This window comes from Hylobates moloch, unplaced genomic scaffold, assembly GCF_009828535.3.
Source record: "Hylobates moloch isolate HMO894 unplaced genomic scaffold, HMol_V3 SCAFFOLD_28, whole genome shotgun sequence".
NCBI lineage: Eukaryota > Metazoa > Chordata > Mammalia > Primates > Hylobatidae > Hylobates > Hylobates moloch.
In genome coordinates, this window is record NW_026652303.1 from 4,025,559 (window position 1) to 4,041,597 (window position 16,039).

Below are 16,039 nucleotides of genomic sequence, written 5' to 3' on the forward strand. Positions count from 1 at the left end.
ATGTTCATCAGGGATATTGGCCTGTAGTTTCCTCTTTTCTTGTCCTTGTTTGGTTTTGATATGAAGGTGACACTGGCCTCATAAAGTTAGGGAGGGCCGGGCATGGTGGCTCACGCCTGTAATCCCAGCACTTTGGGAGACTGAGGTGGGCAGATCACGAGGTCAAGAGTTCGAGTCCAGCCTGGCCAACATGGTGAAACCCCATCTCTACTAAAAAATACAAAAATTAGCCGAGCATGGTGGTGCACACCTGTAGTTCCAGCTACTCGGGAGGCTGAGGCAGGAGAATTGCTTCAACCCGGTATGTGGAGGTTGCAGTGAGCCGAGATTGCACCACTGCACTCCAGCCTGGGTGACAGAGCGAGACTCTGTCTCAAAAAAAAAAAAAAAAAAAAAAAAAGAATTAGGGAGAATTCCCTCCTTTTCAATTTTTTTGGAATCATTTCGGGAGGATTGACATTAGTTCTACTTTGTACATTTGGGCAAATTTGGATGTGAATCCATCTGATCCTAGGCTTTATATTGTTGAGAGATTTTTTACTACTGATTCAATCTTGTTACTCATTATTAGTCTGTTCAGGTTTTCTGTTTCTTTCTGATTCAGTCTTGGTAGATTGTATGTGTCCAAGAATTTATACATTTCCTCTAGGTTTTCCAGTTTGTCAGCATATAGTCATAAAAGTCTCGGATAATTTTTTTGTATTTCTGTGGCATCAATGTTAATATCTCCTTTCTCATCTTTGATTTTGTTTCTTTGAGTATTCTTTTCTTGGTTGGTCTAGATAACAGTTTATCAATTTTGTTTAGTTTCTTGAAGAACCAACTTTTTGTTTCATTGATCCTTTGTAATTTTTTAGTCTCAGATTGATTTAGTTCTACTCTGATCTTTATTTTTTCTTCTCATAATTTGGGGGTGTGATTTGTTCTTGCTTTTCTAGTTCCTTTAAGTGCATTATTAGGTTGTTTATTTGAAATCATTCTACTTTTTTGTGTTTTTTATTGTCAATTACTTTAAAATTTTTTAAATTTTTAAATTTTAAATTTTAATAGTTTGTGGGGAACAAGTGGTACTTGGTTACATGGATAAGTTCTTTAGTGGTGATTTCTGAACTTTTGGTACACCTATAATCTGAGCAGTGTACACTGTACCTAATTATAGTCTTTTATTCCTTACCTCGTTTCAACCTTCCCCCTGAGTCCCCAAAGTCCATTGGATCATTCTTATGCCTTTGCATCCTCATAGCTTAGCTCCCACTTATAAGTGAGAACATACAATGTTTAGTTTTCCATTCCTGGGTTACTTCACTTAGAATAATGATCTGCAACTCCTTCCAGGTTGCTGCAAATGCTATTATTTTGTTTCTTTTTATGGCTGAGTAGTATTCCATAGTGTATATATATATCACACTTTCTTTTCTTTTCTTTCCTTTTTTTTTTGAGTTGGAGACTCTCTCTGTCACCCAGGCTGGAGTGCAGTGGCATGATCTTGGCTCACTGCAACCTCTGCCTCTCAGGTTCAAGCAATTCTCCTGCCTCAGCCTCCCAAGTAGCTGGGATTACAGGTGTGTGCCACCACGCCCAGCTAATTTTTTTTTTTTTTTTGAGATGGACTCTCGCTCTGTCACCCAGGCTGGAGTGCAGTGATGCAATTTCGGCTCACCGCAACCTCCACCCCCCAGGTTCACGCCATTCTTCTGCCTCAGCCTTCCGAGTAGCTGGGACTACAGATACCCACCACCACGCCCAGCTAATTTTTTGTATTTTCAGTAGAGACAGGTTTTCACCATGTTAGCCAGGATGGTCTCGATCTCCTGACCTCGTGATCCACCCGCCTCGGCCTCCCAAAGTGCTGGGATTACAAGCGTGAGCCACCGCGCCCGGCCATTACCACATTTTCTTTATCCACTCGTTGACTGATGGACATTTGGGCTGGTTCCATATTTTTACAATTGTGAATTGTGCTGCTATAAACATGTGTGTGCAAGTGTCTTTTTCATGTAATGACTTCTTTTCGTCTGGGTGGAAACCCAAAAGTGGAACTGCTGCATCACAATGGTAGATCTACTTTTAGTTCTTTAAGGAATCTCCATAATGTTTTCCATAGTGGTTGTGCGAGTTTACATTCCCACCAGCAGTGTAGAAGTGTTCCCTTTTCACCATATCCATGCCAATATCTTTTTTTTTTTAAATTATGGCCATTCTTACAGGGGTAAAGTGGTATCCCATTGTGGTTTTGATTTGCATTTCCCTGATAATTAGTGATGTTGAGCATTTTTTCATGTTTGTTGACCATTCGTATATCTTCTCTTGAGAATTGTCTATTCATGTCCTTAGCCTAATTTTCGATGAGACTATTTTTCTTTTCTTGCTGATTTGTTTGAGTTCCTTGCAGATTCTGGATATTAGTCCATTGTTGGATGCACAGTTTGTGAAAATTTTTGTCCACTCTGTGGGTTGTCTGTTTACTCTGCTGATTATTTCTTTTGCTGTGCAGAAACTTTTTAGTTTAATTAAGTCCCATATATTTATCTTTTTTTGTTGTTGCATTTGCTTTTGGCTTCTTGATCATGAAGTCTTTGCCTAAGCCCATGTCTAGAAGAGTTTTTCTGTTATCTTTTAAAATTTTGATGGTTTCAGGTCTTAGATTGAGGTCTTTGATCCATCTTCAGTTGATTTTTAGATAAGGTAAGACATGAGGATTCAGTTTCACTCTTCTACATGTGGCTTGCCAATTATCCCAGGACCGTTTATACGGTATTCTTTCCCCACTTTATGTTTTTGTTTGCTTTAAGATCAATTGGCTGTTAGCTTTATTTCTGGGTTCTCTATTCTGTTCCATTGATCTATTTGCCTGTTTTTATACCAGTACCATGCTGTTTTGGTGACTATAGCCTTATAGTAGAGTTTGAAGTCAGGTAAAGAACAAAAAAGCCCAGGTACAGCCTCATGCCTTTAATCCCAGCACTTTGGAAGGCCGAGGCGGGCGGATCCACGAGGTCAGGAGGTTGAGACCATCCTGGCTAACACGGTGAAACCCCGTCTGTACTAAAAACAAAAAATTAGCCGGGAGTGATAGCGGACACCTGTAGCCCCAGCTACTGGGGAGGAGGAGGCAGGAGAATAGGGTGAACCCAGGAGGCGGAGCTTGCAGTAAGCCGAGATCGCGCCACTGCACTCCAGCCTGGACGACAGAGCGAGACTCCGTCTCAAAAAAAAAAAAAAAAAGCTTTGGCTTTTCGTCAGATGTGAAGTTATTGGAGATTATGTGTAAAATGTCGTAAGAGAGACTGACAGCCTTGCCCAGAAGAGTGTCTGGGGAATAAACTTGCATGGCAAAATGTTAGTTTTGGCCAGGCGCAGTGGCTCACGCCAGTAATCCCAGCACTTCGGGAGGCCAAGGCGGGAAGACTTCGAACTCCTTGAGCTCAGGAGTTCGAGACCAGCCTGAGCAACACAGTGAGACCACCTCCCCCCACCGCCATCTCTACAAAAAATAAAAGAACAAAATTAGCCGGGCGTGGTGGCGCGCGCCTGTGGTCACTTGGGAGGCTGAGACAGGAAAATCGCTGGAGCCTGGGACGTGGAGGTTGCAGTGAGCCGAGATCGCGCCACTGCATTCCAGCCTGGGCGACAGAACGAGACCCTGTCTCAAAACAGAAAACAAAACAAAATGTTAGTTCTTAGAATCGGAAACCCCTAGTAGAGGCCCAAAGTTGTTTTGCGAAAAGGAGACTGACGAGGAAACCCGGAGGAGTCCGCCCAAATAGGTGGAGAAGATCACGCCGCGGGCGCCCCCTGGTGGATAAAAGGGCCGCTCTGCTCTTGAGACAGACACAAACGGGGCACAAAACACTATACTGAGACCGTTCTGAGGGACAGGCTTCCGCCAAAATCGCCAAGGGCGGACCAGGATTTTCAAAACGGCCGCGCCGGGGGCGTGACCAACCCGAACTGTAAGTCGGCTGGGCAGCCAGGCGCCCGCACGCCGACCGGAAGGAACTGCCCGGAAGCGGGGGCGGCGCCAGCGAGATGACGCAAGAGGGGTCGCGCCGAGGGTGACGCGTGGCGTAGACAACGCCGACGGCCTGCGCCCGTCACCCCTCCGGCCCGGGGTTTGTAGCGGAGGAGGAGCGGGCGCCATGGCGGTTCTACTGGAGACCACTTTGGGCGACGTCGTCATCGACTTGTACACCGAGGAGCGGCCGCGTGGTGAGGCTTGAGCCCCACTCACCTGTCGCCGGGGTCCCCGAGCTTGTCTCCCTACTTTCCCTTCTCTGCCCAGTCCAGGGCAGAGATTGGCTAGAGCTCGAGCTTCTGGGCTGCTGGTGCCCGCGACTGGGCTGTTTTATTAACTGGCCTTGGCTAGAAAAGTTTTTGTGACGGGAATTCGTTTGAGCCTTGGCAGCCCTTCTCCCGTATTTTGTGTTGGCCAGTCCGGTGGAGGGTGCTTGCGGTCATTAATTGCCTTTGGGAGTGTGTGTGTGGGGCGTGTGTGTGTGTGTGTGATTCGAGCTGCACATACAATACCCATAGCTTTTGTGCCTTTATTGTGTTTACTCGTGAAAGGAACACAGGAACTATTGCTTGGTATGTAATCGGTTAAATCTTGATGAAGGCAGTTAGGGTGTGCTTGGCGCAGCGAGTGTGGGCATACTCCTTAGGTGGAGGAGGAAGAGGTCTGGAGTGTGGACTGAGCCTTCGAGGCACTGGGCTAAGTCCTGGGCTTGGCTTCTTGCCCCTGAGGGTCTGATTTTCCATTGGGGGACGTAAACACAGGAACCCATTTTAGTTTTCTATGTGTTATGGTAGAAGAATGTGTAAGTTGCCATGGAAACCAGAGGAGGGCGGCTTCTTTGGTGAGGATGGGAAGAAGCAAAGCTAGCAAAGACTATATAGAACACTTGAACTAGTTCTTTCAAAGATGAATGGGAATGAGGGTTTTCGTAGCTTGGACTTTGTTTGGAATTTTCTGGAAACGGCAAGTAGTTTGGTGTGGCTGGAAGGACTGGTGTGAGTCGTGGAATGGTAGACTCGAGTCTGGTGAGATACGCCTAGGTCAGTCGTGAATAGTCTTGTGTGCCCTACTGATGATCAGAGTCCTTGAAGATTTTAAAAGCAGGATTGAGGCATGGCATACTTGTTTTGAGAACGTAATAGGCAGCGGTGTGGAGAATGTATCAGAGTCAGGAAGAAACTGAGACCAGGAGAGATTACTTATAAACAGGGTCCTACCCACATGGAATGCAGAGGCTATCAAAGAAGGTGAAATAAGTTGCAATATTGTACAATAACTACCTCCTGCCGTGCTCCACTTTCCCCCGCACGCAGCTATTCCTCCGTCTTCTCCACCTGGCGAAAACACTACAAACTCTCCCGTACCATTTTTACCATTCTTTTGCTGTTTCTTTTAACCAATATTCCTCTCCACTATTGTCCTTCTGGCAAACTTACTACTTATTATCTAAATCTCAGATCAAGCGTCATCTCTTCTTTGAAGCTCTCCCTCCTTTCTAAGCAGAGTTACCTGAGGTTTCCTCTGCTCTGTCTTAGGTATTTTATAAACCACATGACACATTTTATTTTAACATTTACCTATTATCCTGGTGTTGTTTACAAGTCGTGTCCTCGCTCAAGAATGTAAACTCCAAAAAAAAAAAAAAAAAATGTAAACTCCAATGAGAGCAGGAACTATACCATAATTATCATCTCTATATCCTGAGTACCTAGTACAATGTCTGCTACTTTTAGGGCACACACTAGAGGTTCAGTATAATAACTAATGGATATAAATGTGTTGTATTAGTTAGGACCCTTTGTGCAAGTGATAGAAACCCAACTCAAACTGGCATAAACAAAGAAAATAATTGGTTGCCTCATAATCCTGGGATAAGCTTGATTTTAAGGGTAGCTGGATCCATTGTTTCAAAGAATATTATAGGGAATTTTGTTTTTTATCTCTTGATTTTGCTTTTCTTTGAGTTCCTTTGACACTCTGTCCATGTAGAGTAGCACCTGGCAAAATAAATGGGCCTCTTTCCCCAGAGTTGTGAGAAAATAAAGGGGGGGTAGAACTACCCCACCCAATTAACAAGCAGTGGTTCTGCAAAGATAAGCCCTTAACACCAAAACATAAGTCCACCCCCTGTACATATTTGTAAGCATATGACTGGAGATGTGCTTACTTGTTTACCTGCTATATTTATACCCACTTATCAATCTATGGTCAACATATCCAGACTTACCTACCTTCCATTCTTTCTTCCTTTTTTAACTTTTTATTATAGAAAATTTAAAACACAGATGTAGAGAGAATCATGTAAGTGAACTCTCATGTCCACATGACCAGCTTTGACAGCTGTGAACACATAGCCAATCTTGCTTCATTTATAATACCCCCACCTCCAGTGCATCTATTTAATCTGTAATTACTTCAGTATGTATTTCTAAAATATAAGGTCTCTTTAAAGAAACAAGAAAAAATGGAACTATGAGCTTAAGTACCACATAAGTGACAGGTTAAAAAAAAGAAAAAAAACTTGACAGGGAAAAGGGAAAAATACTAAAGAAAAGAGAACAAGTTGTAAAAAAGAATAAAAAACGAACCATAAATCTTATCACACTTTGAAAGAACTAGCAATTATTTTTTAGTATCATTTAAACTTTCTTACTATCTCATAAACTTTTAAAAAATATGGTGATTTAAATTAGGACCTAAAGTCCATATATTGGTTAAAATGTCTCATATATGTTTTAATCTATTGGTTCTCCCCCTTTTTTTCTTGAAAAAAATTTGAGAAAGAACCTGGGTGCTTTGTCTTGTAGAATTTCTCTTGTTTTGGATTTGACTGATTATTTACTGGGTGTGTTAACATATTGTTGTGTCCCCTGTTTCCTATAAATTGTTCTTTAGCTTCAGAGTCTTGATTAGGTTCCAGTTTAATGTTTTTGGCAAGAATATTTCATATAAGATAGTGTGTACTTTCAGCTGCATCACATTCAGGAGGCACTTGATGTCTGGTTGGCTGTTTCTGTGATGTTAAAATTGGTCAGTGGGTTAAGGCCTTGTTGCGCTTGTAAATTGTTCCCATCGGATTTTGATGAAAGACCTAAAGATTTTGGCAGCCATTGATGATCATTGCCTAAATTCATTATTTTTGTTTACTAGTAAAAGGACCACTCCTATCTGTTAAACATGAAGCCCAGAAATATATTCAAGAAAAACAACTGCAAGACTGATATTCAGCACTCTTCAACAGCTCAGCCCCATCTCTCTCCAGTCTTTTCATCCTCTATTACTATGTAATACCAGACTATTACAGAACTTTGGTGTTTTGGACCTCCCCTAAAACATTTAAATTTCCACTTCCAGGCCTTTTCATAGTCTTCCAGACCTAAAATGCTCACCCTTCACTCTAGCCTTCCCTGAGGTTTTCTGATTTCCCTAGCCAGAAACAATCTTTTGAACTCTTGTGGAATTTTTAAAACCACTTTTTTACCATTTTAAATAAGTGGCACACATGTTATTAATTAGATATGCCCAGTATGTAACTACTTGTGTTCAGATGTAAGGACCCTAATTTAATGTAAGCTTTTTGAGGGCAGGGATTGCCTCATATATCTTACTGTCTGTCTGGTTTCTAACTTAGTGCCTTAAGAACTTGTCAATGTGTCTTTCCACGACTAGACTGTGAACTTTTTGAGAGCAGGGACCACAGTTTAATGGCATTTGTCATGGCGGTGTCAGGCAGCTAGAAGGTACTCAGTAAATGTTTATTGGATAAGCAGATTAATTTATATGAGAAAGATTGTTCATAAGTGTATGGATTTTTATAAGGGGCTGTTTAACTATTATTAAAAAAATGACCCTGGATGTTTGACTTTTTCCTAATTGATATAATGTATTCATTTTTATATATTCTGCTAGATCCTTTTCTATTACAATATGCTCTTTAAGTGTTCTTTTTTCTCGTAATAAAATCAATCCATCAGTAAATGATTGCTTATAAGTGTCAGTTTTCTGTATTAGCCCAGATGCCCCAAAAGTCCTATGAAAGAAAAAAAAAGATAATTTAAAATGTTTTTTTTTTCCTAGACTTAGTGCCCTTTTATTTTATTTTATTTTATTTTGAGATGGAGTCTCGCTGTGTTGCCCAGACTGGAGTGCAGTGGTGCGATCTCGGTTCACTGCAACCTCCACCTCCTGGGTTCAAGTGATTCTCCTGCCTCAGCCTCCCTAGTAGCTGGGATTACAGGTGCCCGCCACCATGCCTAGCTAATTTTTTTGGTATTTTTAGTTGAGACAGGGTTTCACCATATTGGCCAGGCTGGTCTCAAACTCCTGACCTCAAGTGATCCGCTCACCTCGGCCTCCCAAAATGCTGGGATTACAGGTGTGAGCCACAGCGCCCGGCCTATTGCCCTTTTTTATAGCTTTGGACATTTGACTTTTTTTTTCTTTTAATAGTAATTTAGAAATTACATTTCACTGTGGCTTTACTTGTTTAAAAATGTGTTTGTGGATTACTGTGATAAATTTGGTATTTACTTTCTTGCAGCCTGCTTGAATTTCTTGAAATTGTGCAAAATAAAATATTACAATTATTGCCTTATTCACAATGTACAGGTGAGTTGGTAGATATTAGTCATTTCCTTTGTTATTGGAACTATCTAACAAACTCTGTGAATTAACAAAGAATCCTACATATTACAGAGGGATTTTATCATACAAACTGGCGATCCTACAGGGACTGGCCGTGGAGGAGAGTCTGTTTTTGGGTAAGTTGTTTTATTTATTTATTTTTAACGTCTGGAAGGGCAGAACAAATTCTTTTATTCTTAAATGAAGAAAAATATAATTGCTCATGTTTCAATCTGCATTTTAAAATATAGTTTAAATTTAGATTTTTCCCCCAAGTTCCCTAAATATCTAGAAAAAAAAGTAATATTTGGAATTCTGTTGGCATTTCTGTAAAGAAATAATTGATAACCCTGTATGTTACTAGTACTTCTGTATTTCATTTTGAAGTACTTACATTTATAACCTTATATGTTTTTTCAGCCAACTGTATGGTGATCAAGCAAGCTTTTTTGAGGCAGAAAAAGTCCCAAGAATTAAGCACAAGAAGAAAGGCACAGTGTCCATGGTGAATAATGGCAGTGATCAACATGGATCTCAGGTTAGGAAATGAGTAAGAATATGAGATTTGCTTAGAAATGAAGGACTGGAAGGAGCCCACAGAGTTATTTTTTAAACTATCCAGTAAGGCTTAGAGGGTTTCAATCAGAAATATGTGTTGGGGAAAAAATGCACTTTTTCTATATTAAAAAAAATTATTTTCTTCTTTTAAATATAAAGCATTCCCATTGTGAAGAATTGAGAAAATACAGAAAAGTACAAAGAAAAACATTACCTGCCACTCCACCATCCATGATTATCACTGTTCACATTTGTGGCTCGTTTTTCAGTATTTGTTTTTATTTAATTAATTTATTTATTTTTATGAGATGTAGTCTCACTGTGTCACCCAAACTGGAGTGCAATGGCACAGTCTTGGCTCACTGCAAACTCTGCCTCCCGGGTTCAAGCAATTCTCCTGCCTCGGCCTTCCGAATAGCTAGGATTACATGCGCCTGCCACAACACCTGGCTAATTTTTATATTTTTAGTAGAGATGGGGTTTCACCATGTTGGCCACGATCGTCTCAATCACTTGACCTCATGATCCGCCTGCCTCGGCCTCCCAAAGTGCTGGGATTACAGGCGTGAGCCACTGCGCCTGGCCGTTTTTCAGTATTTCTTACTTTTTTAAAAACATTACGCAGAGTACCTTCTATTCGTTGTCTTGTTTAATTCTCCCAATGGCCCTGTTAATTCTCCCAATAGAGTAGGTACTTCTATTTTCTACTATATACACATGAAGTTGAGTCATGGATTGTCCAAGTATTTTGTTTTATTTTATTTTATTTTATTTACTTAGAGAAAGAGTCTTGCTCTGTCGGCCAGGCTGGAGTGCAGTGATGTGATCTCAGCTCACTGCAACCTCCACCTCTCAGGTTCAAGCAATTCTCCTGCCTCAGCCTCCCGAGTAGCGGGATTACAGATGCCTGCCACCATGCCTGCCTACTTTTTGTATTTTTAGTAGAGACAGGGTTTTGCCCTGTTGGCCAGGTTGGTCACAAACTCTTGACCCCAGGTGATCCACCTGCTTTGGCCTCCCAGAGTGCTGGGATTACAGGTGTGAGCCACCATGGCCGACCAAAAAGTACTTTATTACTAAAAAATGCTTCTGATCATCTGAGCCTTCAGTAAATCATAATCTTTTTGCTGGTGAAGGGTCTTGCCTTGATGTTGTTGGCCGTTGACTAATCAGGGTGGTGATTGCTGAAGGTTGGGGTGACTGTGGCAGCTTCTTAAAATAAGACAACTGACTGGCGCAGTGGCATATATCTGTAATCCCAGTACTTTGTGGGGGCAAGGCAGGCAGATCGGTTGAGCTCAGGATTTTGAGACCAGCCCAGGAAACATGGTGAAAACCCCATCTCCACAAAAAAATACAAAAATTAGCTGAGCATGGTGGTACAGGGCTGTAGTTCCTGCTTCTTGGGAAGCTGAGGTGGGAGGATCACTTGAGCCTAGGAGGTCAAGGGTGCAGTGAGTGTGATTGCACCACTGCACTCTAGCTTGGGTGACAGTGAGACCTTGTCTTGCAAATAAATAAATAAATAAGACAACAGAAGTTTGCCATGTTGATGGACTCTTCTTTCATGAAAGATTTCTGTGTATCATACGATGCTGTTGGATAGCATTTAGTAGAATTCTTTTAAGATTGAAGTCAATCCTCTCAAACCCTGCTACTACTGTATCAGCCAAGTTTATGTAATGTCCTGAATCTTTTGTTGTCATTTCAACAATTATCATACACCAGGACTAGATTCCATCTCAGTAAATCACTTGGCTGGGTGCAGTGGCTCATGCCTGTAATCCCACCACTTTGGGAGGCTGAGGTGGGCGGATCACCTGAGGTCAGGAGTTTGTGACCAGCCTGACCAATATGGTGAAACCCCGTCTCTACTAAAAATACAAAAATCAGCTCGGCGTGGTGGCAGATGCCAGTAGTCCCAGCTACTTTGGAGGCTGAGACAGGAGAATTGCTTGAACGTGGGAGGCGGAGGTTGCAGTGAGCCGACATTGCACCACTGCACTCCAGCCTGGGTGATGCAGCAAGACTGTCTCAAACAAAAGAAAAAAAAAATAAGGAAGAAAACCACTTTGTTTGCTCATCCTTAAGAAGCAGCTCCGTATCTGGTCGAGTTTGATCATGAGATTGCAGCATTCAGTCCCATCTTCAGGCTCTACTTCTAATTCTCATTCTCTAGCAATTTCCACCACATTTGCAGTTACTGCCTTCACTGAAGTCTTGAGCCACTCAAAGTCATCCATGAGGGTTGGAATCTACTTCTTCCTAACTTCTGTTAATATTGATATTTTGACCTCCTCCCACAAATCACGAATGTTCTTAATGACATCTAGAATGGTGAATCTTTTTCAGAAGGTTTTCAATGTACTTGCCCATATCCATCAGAGGAATCACCATCTATGGCAACTATAGCCTCACAAAATGTATTTTTTTTTTAATTTTTATTTTTAGAGATGGGGCCTCACTACATTGCTCAAGTGATCCTTCTACCTCAGCCTCCTGAGTAGCTGGGACTACAGGTGCATGCCACATGTCAGGCTGTATTTCTTAAATAATAATACTTGAAAGTTGAAATTACTCTTTGATCCATGGCTGCAGAATGGCTGTTACGTTAGCAGGCATGAAAACAGTATTTTTTTTTTTTTTTTGAGACAGTCTTACTCTGTCACCCAGGCTGGAGTACAGTGGTGAAGTCTCACCTCACTGCAACCTCTGCCTCCTGGGTTCAAACAGTTCTCTTGCCTCAGCCTTCTGAGTAGCTGGGATTACAGGTGTGCACCACTACGCCCGGCTGATTTTTTGTATTTATAGTAGAGATGGGTTTTCACCATGTTGACTATGTTGGCCAGGCTGGTCTTGAACTGGCCTCAAGTGATCCACCTGCCTCAGCCTCCCAAAGTGCTGGGTTTACAGGGGTGAGCCACGTGCACAGCTGAAAACAATATTAATTTCCTTGTCAGAACTCCTAGGTGACCTGGAGTATTGTCAATGAGCAGTAACATTTTAAAAGGATTTCTTATTAAAAGAACAGTAATATTTAAAAGGATTTTTGTTCTGAGCAGCAGGTCTCAACAGTGATCTTAAAGTATTTGATAAACCCTGCTGTAAACAGATGTGCTGTCATCCAGGCTTTGTTGTTCCATTTCTAGAGCACAGGCAGAATAGATTTAGCATCATTCTTAAGGGCCCTGGGATTTTTGGTATAGTCAGTGAGCATTGGTTTCAACTTAAAAGTCACCAGCTGGAGTAGCCTGTAACAGAAGAGTCAGCTTGTCTTTGAAGCTTTGAAGCTAGGCATTGACTTTTCCTCTCTAGATATGAAAGTCCTAAGTGGCATCTTCCAATATAAGTCTGTTTCATCTACATGGAAAATTTGTTATTTCATGTAATCATCTTCATCAGTGATCTTAGCTAGATCTTCCAGATAACTTGATGCATGCTGCAGTTTCTTTCTTTCTTTTTTTTTTTTTTTTTGGGACAGAGTTTCACTCTGTTGCCCAGGCTGGAGTGCAGTGGCGTGATCTCAGCTCACTGCAACCTTCGCCTCCCGGGTTCAAGCAATTCTCCTGCCTCAGCCTCCTGAGTAGCTGGGATTACAGGCACACGCCACCATGCCTGGCTAACTTTTGTATTTTTAGTGGAGACAGGGTTTCACCATGTTGGTCAGGCTGGTCTTGAACTCCTGACCTTGTGATCTGCCTGCCTCGGCCTCCCAAAGTGCTAGGATTACATAGGCATGAGCCACTGCACCTGGCCACTTGCTGTAGCTTCTATGTCAGCACTTGGTGCTTCACCTTGCACTTTTATTTATTTATTTATTATTTTATTATTTTTTATTATTATTATTTTTTTTTGAGACGGAGTCTCGCTCTGTCGCCCAGGCTGGAGTGCAGTGGCGCAATCTCGGCTCACTGCAAGCTCTGCCTCCCAGGTTCGAGCTATTCTCCTGCCTCAGCCTCCCGAGTAGCTGGGACTACAGGTGCCCACCACCACGCCCAGCTAATTTTTTGTATTTTTAGTAGAGACGGGGTTTCACCATGTTAGCCAGGATGGTCTCGATCTCCTGACCTCGTGATCCACCCGCCTCAGCCTCCCAAAGTGCTGGGATTACAGGTGTGAGCCACCACGCCCGGCCCACCTTGCACTTTTAAATTATGGAGACAGCTTCTTTCCTTAAACTTTTATTTTATTTTATTTTTTTTTGAGATGGAGTAATCCACTGCGCCTGGCCTCTTTGCTTAAACTTAATGAATTAATCTCTGCTAGCTTCAGACTTTCTTTTGCAGCTACCTCCCCTCTCTCAGCCTTTATAGAATTGAAGAAAGTTAGGGCTTGTTTGGAATTAGGCTTTGGCTTAAGGGATCGTTGTGGCTGGTTTGACCTGTGTAGATTACTAAAACCTTCTTCATATCAGCAGTAAGCCTGTTTCATTTTCTTATCATTCATGTGTTCACTGGAATAGCACTTCTAATTTTCTTCAAGAACTTTTCCTTTGCATTTACAACTCAGCTATTGTTTGGTACAAGAGGCCTAGCTTTCGGCTTATCTTGGCTTTCAACGTGCCTTTCTCACTATGCTTAATCATTTTTAGCTTTTGATTTAAAGTAAGAGATGTGTCATTCTTCCTTTTGCTTGAACACTTTAGAGTCTCTTGTAGGGTTAATTGGCCTCATTTCAGTATTGTTGTGTCTCGGGGAATAGGGAGCACTGAGAGGGAGGAAGATGGGAATGGCTGGTTGGTGGAGTAGTCAGAACACATACAGCATTTATGGATTAAGTTCACCATCTTATATGGGCACAGTTTGTGGTGCCCCAAAACAATTGCAGTAGTAAGATCAAAGATTATAGATGGTAATAACAGATACAATAGTAATGAAAAAGTTTGAAATCTTGTGAGAATTACCAAAATGTGAGCCAGAAACATGAAGTGAGCATATGCTGTTGGGAAAATGGCACCAATAGACTTACTCAATACATGGTTGCCAGAAATCCTTAATTGTAAAAAATGCAGTATCTGCAAAGTGCAATAAAATGAGGTATGCCAATATAAGCTTTGTACTTTTTACTTAGTTTTGGTAACAAATGTCTAAGAATTGGTGCAGTAAATGTGGACTCTTAACTTTCATGTATTTTTTTGTCAGTCTGTAACTGATTTCAGTTTGAGTTATGTATTATTTTTATGGTATTTATTATGTGTCCTTCTGTATAGTTTCTTATCACTACAGGAGAAAATCTGGATTACCTTGATGGTGTCCATACAGTGTTTGGTGAGGTGACAGAAGGCATGGATATAATTAAGAAAATTAATGAGACCTTTGTTGACAAGGACTTTGTACCATATCAGGATATCAGGTGTGGTTACAATTTACTATCTGAGTGTACTAGAATGTTTTAATATTGAGATGTTTAACATGTAGTGGTATGGATAGGAACAGTATGTGTAGGACTGGTTTCTGGATAATTCTAATCCCAAAAGGTGAATTAATATAAGACTGTAAGAATATTTATAATAAAAAGGACCTTTTGTATTTTTATACTTGTACTAATTATTTATAATTACATTTGGAGGAATTATTTATTTATTTATTTATTTTTTGAGACAGAGTCTCATGCTGTTGCCCAGGCTGGAGTGCAGTGGCACGATCTTGGCTCACTACAAGCTCTGTCTCCCGGGTTCACACCATTCTCCTGCCTTAGCCTCCCGAGTAACTAGGACTACAGGCGCCCACCACCACGCCTGGCTAATTTTTTGTATTTTTAGTAGAGACGGGGTTTCACCATGTTAGCCAGGATAGTCTCGATCTCCTGACCTCGTGATCCACCCACCTCGGCCTCCCGAAGTGCTGGGATTACAGGCGTGAGCCATTGCGCCCAGCTGGAGGAATTGTTAATGCTTTAATTTAGTTTTTTAATTGAGAAATAAGGCAAAAGTACTAAGATTTAGACAGTTATATTAGTTTACATTGTAAAGTAATGCAGGGTAATAAATACGGTATCACTCAATGCAAAACAGTAACGCTCATTGTGAAAGTATATCTAGGTTAGTAATATCCATGTGCAGTACGGGTTTTTTTTTGGCCTTAGAGATAATCAAGTAATTTTTTGTAATCTATTAAAATAAAATAGGATTCTGAAATAACTTAAATGTGTAACATTTGATTTGGATTTATTTTGTAAGGATAAATCATACAGTGATTTTAGATGATCCATTTGATGACCCTCCTGATTTATTAATCCCTGATCGATCACCAGAACCTACAAGGGAACAATTAGATGTAAGTAAAGCCCTCTTATGATTAAATGTACATTCGTATTAATGATTTGTATGGATTTATCTTTTTCATCTATTAAAGTTAATTTTTTCCAAATTATTATCTTGCTTAATTATATTAGAACAAGTTTAGAGTTCTTTTTCTTTTCCACAGAGATGCTCATTTTTCTAGCTGTCTTCTCATTTCTCTAATTTCCTTTTTTCAGTTTCTTTTCTCCTGAGATAACCTTAGCTCTAGAAGCTTACATGAACACCTTGGGAAAGTGTTTTTCTTATCATCAAATTAAACTATTATCTTGTGAGGTAACTTTTCAACTGGGGACACTCTGGAGCCAGGCTAGAACCCAGAAGTTTCTGTGAAACAGTGCAGACTGTTCCCCCACATATTTAAGGTTTATGTGGCTTCCTCAAAGCTGAATTTGTCTTTGTGGTTGGGATTGGTGCTTAATTGTCAGATCATTTCTCTTCATTCAGCAGTTAGAATTGGATAATAAATAGTGTCCATATAAATATTTATTTTTATTTATGTATTTTTTTGAGATGGAGTCTCACTTTGTTGCCCAGGCTGGAGT

At 41.0% G+C, this 16,039-nt stretch overlaps 1 protein-coding gene across 2 annotated transcripts in view; it reads left to right on the forward strand.

Annotated features, from left to right (window-relative positions):
• The first annotated feature begins 4,118 nt into the window (after positions 1-4,118).
• The window catches only part of LOC116463177 (peptidyl-prolyl cis-trans isomerase-like 4), a 41,170-nt gene continuing 29,249 nt past the window's right edge, over positions 4,119-16,039 (forward strand). The window contains exons 1-6 of one of the 2 annotated variants that reach the window (XM_032146167.3): positions 4,119-4,209; positions 8,556-8,623; positions 8,711-8,775; positions 9,059-9,176; positions 14,406-14,548; positions 15,375-15,471. In XM_032146167.3, the coding sequence (XP_032002058.1) occupies positions 4,140-4,209; positions 8,556-8,623; positions 8,711-8,775; positions 9,059-9,176; positions 14,406-14,548; positions 15,375-15,471 (561 nt within the window). In that variant the 5' untranslated portion in view covers positions 4,119-4,139. The remainder of the gene's footprint in view (positions 4,210-8,555; positions 8,624-8,710; positions 8,776-9,058; positions 9,177-14,405; positions 14,549-15,374; positions 15,472-16,039) is intronic. The other variant, XM_058434497.1, reaches the window with a different exon arrangement.